At 45.7% G+C, this 14188-nt stretch overlaps 2 protein-coding genes across 3 annotated transcripts in view; one reads left to right on the top strand and one right to left on the bottom strand.

Moving 5' to 3' along the window:
* Nucleotides 1–240: 240 nt before the first annotated feature.
* Nucleotides 241–7318, top strand: LOC110586026 (cytochrome c oxidase assembly factor 6 homolog). Of its 2 annotated transcripts, none has more exons than XM_021696178.1 (3): nucleotides 241–247; nucleotides 941–1100; nucleotides 6602–7318. In XM_021696178.1, exons 2-3 carry the CDS (start codon nucleotides 957–959, stop codon nucleotides 6695–6697), a joined length of 240 nt encoding a protein of 79 aa, XP_021551853.1. In that variant the 5' UTR covers nucleotides 241–247; nucleotides 941–956; the 3' UTR covers nucleotides 6698–7318. The 2 variants fall into 2 exon arrangements, with proteins under 2 accessions (XP_021551853.1, XP_021551852.1); XM_021696177.1 differs by lacking the exon at nucleotides 241–247 and adding an exon at nucleotides 792–833.
* Nucleotides 7319–13815: 6497 nt separating this feature from the next.
* TARBP1 (TAR (HIV-1) RNA binding protein 1) overlaps nucleotides 13816–14188 on the bottom strand; it is an 85898-nt gene continuing 85525 nt past the window's right edge. Inside the window, exon 30 of the mRNA XM_044916020.1 lies at nucleotides 13816–14181. Coding sequence (XP_044771955.1) covers nucleotides 14013–14181 — 169 coding nt within the window. The 3' untranslated portion in view covers nucleotides 13816–14012. The remainder of the gene's footprint in view (nucleotides 14182–14188) is intronic.

Raw genomic sequence — 14188 nt, 5'->3', positions numbered from 1 at the left:
GCCTCGGATCCCCGAGGCACACACCCACCGGTAGGGTTGAGGCTGCTCAGAGCAGCGACAGAGCCCCACCCACTCTCCACCTCCACGCCCCCAGGCACCACCTCCCGTGCCCGCCCAGCAGGAAGTCACTGCAATAGGAGAGAGAGCGGAGCCGGAAGTCCCGCCCCCTTGAACGGTGTACGGGATCCCGTAAGGGTCACTCCAAGCAGGCGTGCTGATTCGCTGTGTGAAGTGCTTCCTTGGGGTGGTGAGTTCTACGCTGCTTGAGCCCCCGCGGGCGAGGCGAGCCGCCGGGCGCCAGGACTCGGCACCGGGCCCTCCTCCCTGCCCCCCCCCCGCCCCCAGTTTGTTGGGTTTCATGGCCCTTTCCTCCCGTGGGCGCCGAAGGGAACCTGGTGCCGGGAGGGCGAGAGGTCATCTTGCCGCTGGGGCCCGGCGGGCGTGCGTGGTGGAATGGGGCCCCGGGCGGTCGCCGACTCCGCGCGCCTCGCGTTCCTCTTCTGCACAACTGGGTAGCACTCCTGGCCCTGCTGGGTCACTTTGACCCCGTGCATTTATTTGTACAGCAGTTTGGTTCGAACGGCAACCTTGTAAAATGGGCCCTGCTACCCCCGTTTTACAGATGGGGAGACAAGCTCGAGAGGATAAATGAGCTACTCTGAGTGACAGGACTGTGAGAGAACCACAGGTCTAACTCGGCTTCGTGAGACCAAGCCGCCGCCCGGCTTGGGGCCCAGTTTCACAGTGTAGGAGATAAGCTTCAAAAGCGAGTGGTCTTAAGGTATCGTTAACTTAGAACTGATGGATTTCAGCTGCGTCGTTAAAATCCCAAGGTAGAACTTCAGAAAGAGGGGGCGGGAAGGAACGACAGTGTTAGTGCCTTGCCTTCTCTGAAACGACAAGTTCCCTCGTTAACATCAAATGTTATTTTGGCCGACAGCTTGAGCCCACTAGGAATGGCAGCCCCGTCTATGAAAGAAAGACAGGCTTGCTGGGGAGCCCGGGATGAATACTGGAAGTGTTTAGATGAGAACACAGAGGACGCTTCTCAGTGCAAGAAGTTAAGAAGCTCATTTGAATCCAGTTGTCCCCAGCAGTGGGTAAGGCACACTCGGATGGGTTTCTGTTCGCTGTTAAAATGCAGAGAGCTTACAGTGTGCGTGGTAGGCTGGGAGATGAAGCACCGTCGTGGGAGGCACCTCAGATCTAGTTTGTGTGAGCAGCAGAGAAACCCCTGCCTGGAAATCTGGACTTTGTTTTATGTTCTTCTATCAGGCAGACATTTGGGAAATGTCACCTGACACTTTAAAGATCACTGGAAACAAACCTGTAAATAATAACCAACAATTCCAACCTGCCAAATTGGTAGATTTCTCCAGGATCTTAAGAACAATATTTAATCTTGGGCAAGAGTTGGCAAATTCACTGGCCTAGAGCTACTATCAGAATTAAAGCATTCCCTGTTGCCCACCCAAAATCATATGGTCATTTACCCAAAATATGAGAATAGTTTAGGAAGTAGGAGGATGTTTGGGTGATGGGTTCTGTCACCAGCTGCCCCAAATGCCTCCCTGACAGTTTTCCTGCTGTGTGCCGCCTGGCCCTAGTCTGGGAGTGGGCTGGAAAAGGGAAGGAACATTGAGCTCAGTAAATTGTCCTGTCTTAAGTGCTTGACCCTCCTATATCAGTATCCTTTCAGGTGGGTGGTTTGCTCGCGGTTTCTGGAGGAGGCATCTGAAGGTCAGGGCATTGAAATAACTTGCTCAGTATTGGTCAGTGAGTGGCAGAACTGTAATTCTAAGTCAGGCCCAGCTGGCTAATGGAAGCTTTGAACCTGAATTTGTGCTTTCCCACTCCATCATGCTGCTGCAGGTATACCAGACAGCTGGGAGAACAGCTCATCTTAGGACGTGGTTTAGGGTCTCCCCTGTCACACCTCACGTTTTTAGATGAGGAGCCGGAGGGGTGCAGGAGACCACTAGAAGGGTGGGGTCATAGGAGGAGGGCTGGGCTGGGAGTGAATGCAGTCAGGAGAACGTGCTTTAGATGAACTCTTCATCTGTAAAACCAGCATAATGCAACCTATCTCATGGGATTCCTGTGAAGACTCAGTGTCTAACTTGACATATAAATAGAAACATGATCAATGTGGGGTTTTGTGATTGGATTGTGTAATGATTTAGGCAAAAAATACTATACATCCCTGGTTTTCCCATTAGGATTGATGCACCAAGAATAACTCTTGGTTTAAGAAGTAGGTGGAGAATGTGGGAGCTTGGGCTAACTCACACCTGAGTCCTTTAGGGTCCTGATACCTTTCCTGCCTGTGCCGTCCCCTTCTCACTGGGCTCTCTGGCCCTGTGGTCACCGAGAGCAGGGTGGAGCTGAGAACCAGGCAGGAACTCTGGGGGGCCAGGGTGTTGGTGGGTTCTGTTCTCACCCCACCCCCTGCATTTTCTCAGGAGAATTTTGCCCTGGGAGACCTTTTGACAGCCTTGCCATGATTTTCCACTCAGGTGACATGTCATAATCACGTGGAGATTTTTTTAAGAGCTGTGTCCCAGACCTCACCTCAGATTTACTGAATGTCTGGAAATAGAACCCGAGCTTGGCTCTACAAGTGATCCCGATAACTGTGGTTAGGAATGCCTGTCTTAGCCCCTTTGCAAAGTCACGTTTCTGTCCTGTTTTTATCCCCCCCCATCCCTCTCCTCGGAAACCCACTGCTTTCTCTCCAGCCTGGTGATTAGCAGACCCTCCCACTCTCCTTTCGGGGCAGCTTTTGTTCTCTGCATCATAAGGGGCTGCTTCTTTATTCTCTGTCCCTCCCACTGGGACCCTGGCTGAGGGCCAGCCTGCTTTCCAGGTTACTGTGTCCTGCTCGCAGCTCATTTACTGAATATGTGCTCTGAGCACTTCAGATGTGCCCTCCACCTCCGCTTTTGTCGGTCACCTGGTTTTGCAGACAAGGACATGGGCGCATTGAAACGAAGTCACCTGTAAGTGCAGAACCTGGATTTGAGCTCAGGAGTGTGAGTCTGGACCCCATGCTTTTCCCTTCTCCACATTCTCCCTGTGCCTGTCATGCAAGAACAGGATCCATGAAAATAGCCTGCACAAGCCTCATGGTGTCCTAGAAACTTAGTCATAGCTGTAGTCTATTTAAATACAAAAGCCCGATCTCCTTGGGTGCCTCTGAGTCCTTGCCCTAGCTTTCCTCCTGCTCGGCTAGCAGCCACGCCTGTTAGAGAGCTTTCCTGTGCGGCTGTTCATGCCAGTGGTCTTCTGTGCTCTTCGCGCTCCCAAGGCATTCTGCTCTCAGGTGTTGATGCCTCGTCCGCAGCTCCAGCCTGGCCCTTTCTCCAACTTCGGAGGCACCTGTTGAGCTGTCTCAACAGGTTTAGATGTTCACAGGACCAACTCTGCATATCCAAGTCTGAACTCTCCCCCATCCTGGGAGCAGGCCTCTCCTCCCATTACTCAGTGAAAGACACCAGCACGAACACAGCCCCAGAGCCCAGGGCCTCAGCCTTCCTTGCGGGGCTTACTTGATGAGCATCCGCAGGAGGAAAGTGGGACAACACAACAGCCCTGCAGTGGGGGGCAGGCCCAGTGTGTTTCAGGAACAGCAAGGAGAGAGGGGCGGACGTTCGGGTCAGAGAGGGATGGGAGGCCAGGCGCGGTGGCGTTTACTGAGTGCTACAGGCGGCTGCTAGAGAGTTCGGAGTTCCGCAGGAAGGAGAGCTGCGAGGATACGAGAGGGAGTTTGTGAATACATGGTGGGCTCAGGGTCCTACATGGCAAGGGAAGAGGTGGCTGCTCAGAATTGGGATTATGGAAAAGCCGTATTTATTGGTAAGGCCAAGGCCTATGCTTTGATCCTGGGAGCAAGACAGGTTCGAGGACGAGATCGCTGAAGAGGCCAGGGCCATGGAAGGCCTGACCACGTGGACAGCCACCCGAGCTTTAGGAAAGGAGTACTGGTGGAGAAGGAGGCACAGGCTGCAAAGCGCTAGCCGACCCCACTGAAGGAGGGAGGGGGGTGGCGTAGCAGACTCTTCCAAGTGACTTCAGCATCTGACAGTGTTCCACGGCAGTGCTGTTCGTGCTCAGCCTCCTCCCTCCCCACCTGGGTGCTCTGCTTGGGGATTGCCTGCTGACATCTTACCCTGTAGCCAGGGACTAGAAACGGAAAGATTTTTCCAGAGCTGTGTGAGAAGGTGGGGAGGCCCATGGGGGAAGGGGGTCAGAAAAGGAAGTATCACTTGGGTCTGTTCTGTGTGAGGCATTTATTATTAGCTTTAATTTTCATTCCGTCTTCTGAGTACTTTTGTGTCTGTTTTACACAGTAGGAACTAAGGCTCAGGTGAAGTGACTTGTTCAAGGTCAGCTAAGCACTAAGTACAGCTTTGTTACATACAAACTAAAATGCTGGGTGTCACCAGAACGAATTACTCTTCTCTGACGCTTTGCTGCTTTTATGGCGCTCATCAGCCTAACCTGTGTGACAGGCCGACTGAAAGTCTCCTGTTGGTTCATCGCTGAGGAGGGAGCAGGGTTGAGATCCATCAATCATTCCAGCATCATCCAAGAGACTTGATCCCAGTATCAATTTCAGAAACCCCAGCATTTCGGCGTTTGCAGCACTGTCTTGCATCTCCTGTAAGGGCGTGGAGGATGCTAGCATCCCACGGACACAGTCCTCTTCTGTACGTGCTCGTTGGCTCGTGAGCCCGGAGAGGGAGAGCGCGGGCCCCGTGCTGAGGATCCCCACCTGCTGAGGAGAGAGGGCTGGGGTGGAGAGCAGTTCAGGTGGAGTGTGGTCCCCGCAGATGCAGGGAAGCCCATCCGGGACCCAGAGCAGCTCTGGATGGCCAGCATTTCCGGGCCGGTGGCAGATTCAGAATGGACGGACAGGTGGGCAGAAATTAAGCCATGAATGGCCTTGTTTGTCTTGCTGAGGAGTTTGGATGTTGACCTTAAGTCTGTAGGGATGCCCAGAAAGACCTTCCAGCAAGGGTTTTGAAAAGATCACACTTGGCAGCGGCGTGACCGATGGATTAAGGAGGGGAGAGAAATGAGGGCCTGTAGTGTAGTGATGAAGAGGGAGTGGGATCGAAGGGTTTAGGTGGACAGTGGTGCGTTCACTGAAAGAAGTATTAGAGGAGAAACACGTTTGAAGAGGAGCTTGGGTTAGGCCGAGCTGGGACCAGTGTGCTGGTAGGACATCTACATGGAATTGTCGGTCAGACAGTTGGGAGATGTGACAGGATCTGTCACAAAGATCCGGACACCGTCCACTTCTTCCTGTGGCACCCTGTATGCAGAACACCCATCCCAGCCACCGGGGTAAATCTGTAGTCTGGTAACCATGGAGACCACACACCAGAGGAGCTGTGGGCATCTCACCGGGCACAGGAAAGGAGTCCTCCAAGGATTTAGGGGCGGGGTGGAAGTAGGTAAAAGTGAAATGAAGCCGTGCTTTGGTAAGCTCAAAGCAGGGCTGCGATAAACAGGTCATTGTCAGCTCTGAACTGAGAAGGGACCCAGGGTCCTATTTTCTTAGAGATATTTGAGATCCTGCTCCTGGGCTGGAAATCAAGGCTGCCGCTTTGTGTTAGGTTGCCTGGGATCCTCCAGGCAAAGGTAGGAAGTTGCATTTTTATTGCTATAACCTCGAAGAGCAAATTTCTGATAGTCTGTGGTTTTAGAGGACAAGGGTTCTTGGTCAGTAATGAAAGCCATACTCAGAGGGGACTGTTAGGACATTCCATGGCTGTCGTGTCCCCGGGAGAAATGTTAACTCTGCAGCGGCTTATCTGTCTCTCATGCCAGCATGAGACAAGTGTACATCCTCAGTCTAATTTTCACTTAGGCTCCACTGAATAAGAATTAATTCCTAAGAAAAGCTTTTAACAAAACACCTAGTGTTTTTTTCTCCTGACAGTGAAAATGTGTGGTGTTCTGCCTTTGCCTTGTCTGCAAAGCAGTACCTATCTAGACACTTGACAGGTTTGTGACCTTGATTTTCTACTGTAATTTTACGGTTTCAGAATATGGGGCTTTAAGATACTTCAAATTCCCTATGGCAAGAGAAGGATATAAATAAGATGAAGTCTTTAATTTACTAAAGTTTTAGCCACTCATTCATAGTTTATAATTTTTAACCATCTGTCACAAATGTGTTTCTGGAGGAGATAAACTTGATCATAGCTGATGTGAACTACAAAACTTAGAAACTGTAAGTTCAATAAGAAAAACTTGTACAGTGCCTTTAAATTATGAAGTTTTATGGCCTACGAACTCTGAGCCCACACGGCAACGTTCACATGTCCAAGCACAGGGACATTTCTCAAGGAGAAGGTTTGTGGGTTACTTGAATTCTCCATAGGCTCTTGAACCCAGAAGGGGTTAGGGCTCACTGGTCTACACCATCTTTGGAGACTCTTATACATCGTATGACTTGATTCAGAATGATTCTAGAATACAAACCACTTAGGTGACTTACTCAACTTATGTTGAATAATTTGTTACAGCTTAAACAAAAGCACAGATTTAAATGTAAAACTTGCCCTTATTTCAAACACTTTTTTCTCAACAGATAAAATATTTTGATAAAAGAAGAGACTACTTAAAGTTCAAAGAAAAATTTGAAGCAGGACAATTCCAGCCTTCAAAAACAACTGCAAAGTCCTAGGCTGCTCCTGAACTTCTCAGAAGGTTTGAATCATGGTAAATAGCGTGACTTGGTCCACATAAACAACTCTTTAAAATATCAAGTAACAGAGATTCCATCATTCAAACTATGAAGAATCAAAATGGTATGAAAGATGCTTAGTTTTAATTTAGTAAGGAAGCTATATTTTAAGGAAAATTAAAGCCTATTATAAAAACCCATGTTTTGTTGTTTTGATTGGAGTAGTAGGTGAATCTTACAGATGCAAATACAGGCGTACCTTGGAGATTTGCAGGTTCAGTTCCAGATCACTGCACTAAAGCAAATACCACAGTTAAGCGAGTCAGATGAGTTTATTTCTCCATGTATATATGAGTTATGGGTACTATACTGAAGTCTTAAGTGTGCAGTAGCATCAGGTCTAAAAAACAATGTACATACCTTAAAAAAATGCTATCATCTGAGCCTTCAGCGAGCTGGACTTTTGCTGGTGGAGGATCATGTGGATGTGGCTGTGGCCTTTTCTTAAAAGTAATGAAGTTTGTCACAGATTGACTCTTCCTTTCTCCTACCACCTATGCTCTTTGACAGCATTTTATCCACAGAACTTGTTTCAGAATTGGAGTCAGTCTTCTCAAACCCTGCTGCTGCTTTATCAACTAAGCTCATGTCATATTCTAAATCCTTTGCTGCCATTTTGACAGTCTTCACAGCATCCTCACCAGGAGTAGATTCCATCTCAAGAAACCACTGTCTTTGCTCATCCGTAAGGAACAACTTCTCATCCCTTCAAGTTTGATCACAAGATGGTAGCAACTCAATCCCGTCTTCAGGCTCCACTTCTAATTCCAGTTCTCTTGCTGTTTCCGCCGCAGTGACTTCCTCCGCTGAGGTCTGCAACTCCTCAAGACTCATCCATGGGGTCTGGAATCCACTTCTTCCAAACTCCTGTTAATGGTGATTATTTTCACCTCTTCCCATGACCCCTGCATGTTTTTCATGGCATCTAGAATGGAGAATGCTTTCCAGGCCTACTTTGCCTGGACACATCGGAGGCGGCACCATCTCTGACAACTCTGGTTTTACAAAATGTTTTTCTTAAGGCTTGAAAGTCGAAATGACTCCTTGATCCATGGGCTGCAGAATGGATGTTGTGTTGGCAGGAATGAAAACCACAGTCTGGAGGTCCATCGCCCACAAGCAGGACTATTTTGAAAGGAATCTTTTTTTTTAAGCAGTAGGTCTCAGTAGTGGGTTTAAAATATTCAGTAAACCATGTTGTTTAAGCAGATGTGTTGTCCTCCAGGCTTTGTTGTTCCATTTCTACAGCACAAACTTTTATTTAAAGTCACCAGCTGCATTAGCCCCTCACAGGACAGGCAGCCTGTCCTTTGGAGCCAGACACTGACTTCTGCTCTCTAGCTGTAAACGTCTTAGATGGCATTTTGTTCCAAACAAGGCTGTTTGCGCCACATTGAGAATCTTGTTTAGTGTGGCCACCACTGATTAGCTTAGTAGACCTGGATAACGTGCTGCTTTACCTGCCACTTTAATGGTAAGGACATGGCTTCTTTCCTTAAGCCTCATGAACCAACCTCTGTTAGCTTCAGACTTTTCCTCGGTAGCTTCCTTACCTCTCTCAGCCTTCATAAAATTGAAGAAGTAGGGCCTTGCTCTGGATTAGGCTTTGGCTTCAGGGACTGTTGTAGCTGGTTTGATGATCTATCCAGCCCACTGAAATTTTCTCCATTGTCAGTGATAAGGCTATTTCACATTCTTCTTCATGTGTTCAGTGGAGTAGCAGTTTTTAAAAAAGGTTTTATTTATTAGAGAGCAAACACGAGTTGGGGGAGGGAGAGGGAGAAGCAGGCTTCCTGCTGAGCAGGGAGCCCGACACAGGGCTTGATTGCAGGACTCTGGGACATGACCTGAGCCGGAGGCAGATGCTTAACTGACTGAGCCACCCAGGTGCCCCAGGGGAGTAGCATTTTTAATTTCCTTCGAGAATTTTTCTTTGCATTCACAATTTGGCTGGGTGGCAAAAGAGACCTAGCTTTTGGCATGCCTGCTTCACTAAACCCAATCATTTCTGATTTAAAGTGAGACATAGGAATCTTCCTTTCACTTGGAGGCCATTGTAGGGTTATTAGTTGGCCTAATTTCAGCATTGTTTTGTCTCAGGGAACAGGGAGGTCAGAGGAATGGCACTGGTTAGTGGTGCAGTTGGAAGACACACAGCATTTACATGTGCCATCTTATACGGGCACAGTTCATGGTGCCTCAAAACAATTAACAGTAGTAACATCACAGAGCACCGTAACATAATGCAGGAGTTTAAAATACTGTTGAGAACTAAACTGTGACACAGACACAAGGTGAGCCAATGGTGTTGGAAATAATGGTGCCAATAGACTTGCTCAACAGAGCTGCCACATACCTTCAATTTGTAAAAAATGCAGTCCTGCAAAGTGCAGTAAAACAAAGTATGCCTCTATTGTTAGATAATGAAGAAAGCAGGTTGTCATTGTCTGTCCTGGGAGTCGGCATTTTAATATAGGCACAAAAAAATAAGGAATGGAAGAAAAAGGTTGAACTTAAAATATACAGGTAAAACAGAGACCATGTATAAAAAAACCTACAACTAATATCACGCTTAATGGTATGACAATAAATGCTTTTTTCCTAAAATCAGTAATAGGGTAAAGATGTCCTTTCTCACTTCTGTTCAACACTGTGCTGGATTCCTGGCTACTTCACTGAAAAAAGAACAAGCATATGCACTGGGAAGGAAGAAGCGAAAGTGACTGTATAAACAGAGTACATTTATCAAGTTCCCCGTCCGACGAGGGCATGGGCCATGGTGCCCCAAGACCGTGACAGCAGTAGTGTCCCAGACCACCACAACTGTAATACTGACCGAGACACAGAGTGGAACAGTGCTGTGGAAAATACTGTGCCCAAAGACTTGCTCAGCACAGAGTCGCCACACACTTGTGGCAAAGATGATCTCTCTGTAGAAAATCCCAAAGAACTGACAAGCTCCTAGAACCAACTGAATCTTAGGTGGCAAGAAGCAAGGTCAGTATACAAAAGAAAATTCTACTCTTGTATACCAGCAAGGACTAACTGGAACTTTAAAAAAATGTACTAAATTTACAGTAGCACTAAAAAAAATAAAAGGAATACTTGGTATAAATCTATGTATAGGACCTACATCTGAAAACTAAAGCATAAAATACTTAGAGAAGATCTAATGAGATATACTGTAGTCTAGGATTAAGGAATTTTTTTTTAAAAGATTTTTTTATATGAGAGAGACAGAGAGAGCACAAGCAGAGGGGAGAGGGAGAGGGACAAGCAGACTCCTCGCTGAATGGGAAGCCCGACACAGGGCTCAATCCCTGGACCCCAAGATCAGGACCTGAGCAAAAGTAAGACACTTAACCAACTGAGCCACCCAGATACCCCTCAGTATTCTTAATATACTGTTAAATTCTCCCATTTTGTTCAACACAACCCAAATCAAAGTCCTAACAAGCTTCTGTGTGTAGACACTACTGACAAGCTGATTCTAAAATTTGCATGGAAAGGCAAAGGACCTAAAATAGCCAAAACAATTTTTTTTGAAAAGAACAGCCTTAGATGATTCATATTATGTGATTTCAAGGCTTAGTCTAAAGGAACAGTAATCAGAACTATGGGTATTAGTAAAAGGACTGATACCTAGGTCAGTGGAACAGAAAGAGTCCAGAAATATACCCACATGAATAGTCAGCTGAGTTTGAACAAAGGTGCAAAGGCAACTTAGTGGAGAGAGAATCATCTTTCCAACAAATGGTGCTGGGAAGTGCACATCCATACGCAACAAAATGAACCTTGACACACCTGACACCTTATTAAAAAACTCAAAATGGATCACAGAACTAAATGTAAAATATAAAACTAACAATTCTGGAAGAAAATACAGAGGAGTTCTGCATTTTAGGTTTGAAAATATTAATTTTTAGATCATGACATCAAAAGTGCAATCCATCAAAGGAAAAAGGTTTTATAAAAGCTGAACTTTATAAAAACTGAAAATGTTTTCTCTGTGAAAGTAAGAAAATGAAAAGATAATTATAGACTGGGAGAAAATATTTACAAATCATGTATCATAAAGAACTTGTATCCAGAATAAAGAATTCTAAAATCTCTAAAAAAAATAAATCACCCAAGCTTTAAAAAAATTGGACAAATTGGGGCACCTGGGTGGCTCAGTCAGTTAAGCATCTGCCTTCGGCTCAGATCATATTGGGGCCCTGGGATCAAGCCCCACATCGGGATCCCTGCTCAGCGAGTCTGTTTCTCCCTCTCCTTCCCTGCCTGCTTGTGCTCGCTTGCTCCCCCTTTGTCTCTCAAATAAATAAAATCTTTTACAAAAAATAGAAGAGCCTAATTTAAAAAGCTGACAGTACCAAGTACTGATGGGGCTGCAGAGCAACAGAAACTCATATTTACTCCTGGTGAGAGTGCAAGAACAATAAAACCCCTTTGGAAAACAGTTTGGAATTTCTTATAAAGTTAAACTGATGCTTACCTTATGACCCAGCAATTGCACTCCGAGGTATTCCACCAAATGAACTGAAAACAAAACCTATGTTTATAGCAGCTTCACTTATAACTGCCAAAGACTGGACACAACCCAGATTCCTACAACAGAGGAGGAAAAAACAGACCCAACCATACAATGGAGTACTACTCAGCAATAAGAAGGGAATGAACTTGAGTCATGCAGCAACATGGATGAACCTTCTGTGCATTTTTCTATGTGTTAAGAAGCCAGACCCAAAAGGCGATGTATTATATGCTTCCATTTACAGGATTCCGAAAAAGGTAAAACAAGTACAGAAAACAGATCAGTGGTTGGGAATGGGGAAAGGGGTCAACTATGAAGGGGTCATGCCAAGGAATTTTTAGGTGTTGAGATGGTCTTCTATGGCACTGTGGTGGTGTATTCGTGAGTATGCACTCATCAAAACCCAAAGAACTGTACACTCAAGAGTGACTCTGATTGTATGCACATTAAAATAAGGTCAACCAGGATTTTGGAGGGATTCCTGTTTAGAATGTAGGCTGTGATAAATGAACTCACTGGAAGGGGTGGATAAGAAAGGAGCTGACCTTGTAACTTCGAAAAATGGTTTCTGACAGGATCCTGTCAGGCTAAAGACAAAAAGAACTTACAAAAATGGCTAAATTTCACGGTTTAGCAGCTCTCAAAGTACACTAATGAGAAGCATGTTTAAGTCAGAAAAAGCAGTTAAAAATGAGTGAGTGTCAGAATTAACCTTGTGGAGCTGACTGGTGCCCGAGGTCACCTTCACATCTAGACACTGTATTTGTGCACACACAGTGTGTAGACACTAGATCCCCTAGCTCCGGCCACCGAGAGGGCCACCCATGCTCCTTGCAGAACTGTCCGATTCTAGAACTAGGGTGGGGGAATATGAAAGCACCTGGAGAACTGTGTACTGCCAGAGAGTAAGGAAGTTCTAAAGAAAAAAGAAATGGGAAAAAAAAAAAAAAATGGAAGAATGGGAGCAGGTCAAAAGGACACAAGCCAACCATCCACACTGATCTGAACAAATGAGTGAATCAGGGACTGGTGTTCCTTACAGAAGAATCCCAAGTCACAAATGGACAAGAAATGAGGGAAACACAGACTATCATCGTGAGAACACCGCAGCCAACACCCACTGACTGATGAGTACGAGACTGAGTGGGCACCATGCTCAACAGAAAGTTTATCAGCAGAGCCTCCAAGTATCTCTCCCACGATACTTATTAATCACCGTCATAGTTTTCACAGCTGCTCCCAGTCTCTGGTCCTTCTCCCTCCAAGAGGTGAAGCTTATTTTCTACCCTTGAGTGTAGGCTAGGCTTAGTGACCCGGCTTCTAACAGAGCACGGAAAGTGAGAAATAGCAACTGGCAAACGCTGCCTTCGACAGACAACCAGGGGAGTAGGTCACACTGAAATGTGATGACAAGGGCACATCAGCACTGAGGGGTCGTTCCGAAAACCCGAGACCTTAGTCTGACCATGAGAAAACACCAGACAAACCCAAATCATGAGATGTTTACACAATACCTACCCAGTATTCCTCGAAAGTGTCAAAAATCAGCAAAGACAAGGAAAGATGGAGACTCTGTCAGAGATCGCAAGAGACTGAGGAGACCTGACCACCTAATGCAATGCAGCATCCTGGAAGAGAACAAGAAATCTCAGTATAGGTCAGATTGGTAGTCGCAGTTTAGTGAATGGCACCGTTACCAATGTTAATTTCCTAGTTTTGCTAAGTGTCCACGGTTCTGTAAGATCCTACTACAGGGATCTGGGTGAAGGACATAGGCCAACTGCACTATCTTTGCAACTCTTCTGCAAAACAAAAATTATTTTAATAAAGCCAAAGAAGAAAATACATATTGGTAACAGATTCTGGAATTTAAATATTAAAAGGGACCCAGACATGACTGAAGTTTACTGCTGGATGGGGATAAATGGTCACCATTAAATACTGAAGTAATCTCAATATCAAACAAAAACACCCTCAGAAGAACAGAAATAGTAAATCAGACTTCCTGGGCTCCATTCTCACCCTTGGTGATGATGTGCAAGAATAATTCACCGTCTTTGGGTTGATATTGACATTTGTCAGAATATAGACTATCTCTAACCATTATCTGAACTCTCCGAGCAAAGGTAGTGTATGAAAATTTTCCAAAAACTTCATATGAATGATAATGGCCTATTCCATGGCTTTAAAAGGAAATTAAAACCTATTATCCGAGCATCCTGAATTCTACAGAGAAGCTAGCTCAACAGCCTGTCAAGCAGGTTTCCTCCCTGGGAATAAGTAGATATAAAGCAGCAAACAGAGGCTAATGACTCCTCTCCATGCAGGACCTTTGCTTCCACCCCACTGTGCCTCCTGGAGACGTAAGGGTGTGGTGTTCACAGGTGACAACTGCTGTAATTCTGCCTTACTCCCATCGAAGTCCACATTTCTGACAATACTGGTTTCCAGGAAAGAAATTCTCTTTCTTAAAATACCTTGTTTTATTTCCACAATTGCTTAAAATATTCAAGAAACAATGCAATTTAGCTAAAAATATTTATTCAAGGGGACAACATATAGTAATATATTTAAGGCACGTGAAAAAGTTTTGGCATTAAGTTGGCAAGAAAAAGAAATACAAATTATCCCGGTAAATTTCAGAATCGATTTCATTAGTACACATGGTTTTAAACAAGGTTTCAAGAGCACTGATAATTGATCTCAGATAAGGCACAAAGTTCATGACTCGGTGTCCCCATGCCTGAGCGGCTGCTGTCGAGTATATTCCCAAATGAGCAGAGCCCCACTCACGTGGACGTTAAGCGAGCGGATAATGCCCTGCTGAGGAATTTCCACACAAACATCCAATTGTTGGATCAGATTTGCTGGAATTCCCTCACGTTCATTTCTGATGA

Source organism: Neomonachus schauinslandi, chromosome 6 (assembly GCF_002201575.2).
Source record: "Neomonachus schauinslandi chromosome 6, ASM220157v2, whole genome shotgun sequence".
NCBI classification, from domain to species: domain Eukaryota; kingdom Metazoa; phylum Chordata; class Mammalia; order Carnivora; family Phocidae; genus Neomonachus; species Neomonachus schauinslandi.
The sequence above is the reverse complement of the archived record's forward strand: the minus strand, read 5'-3'. Positions and strand labels throughout refer to the sequence as shown.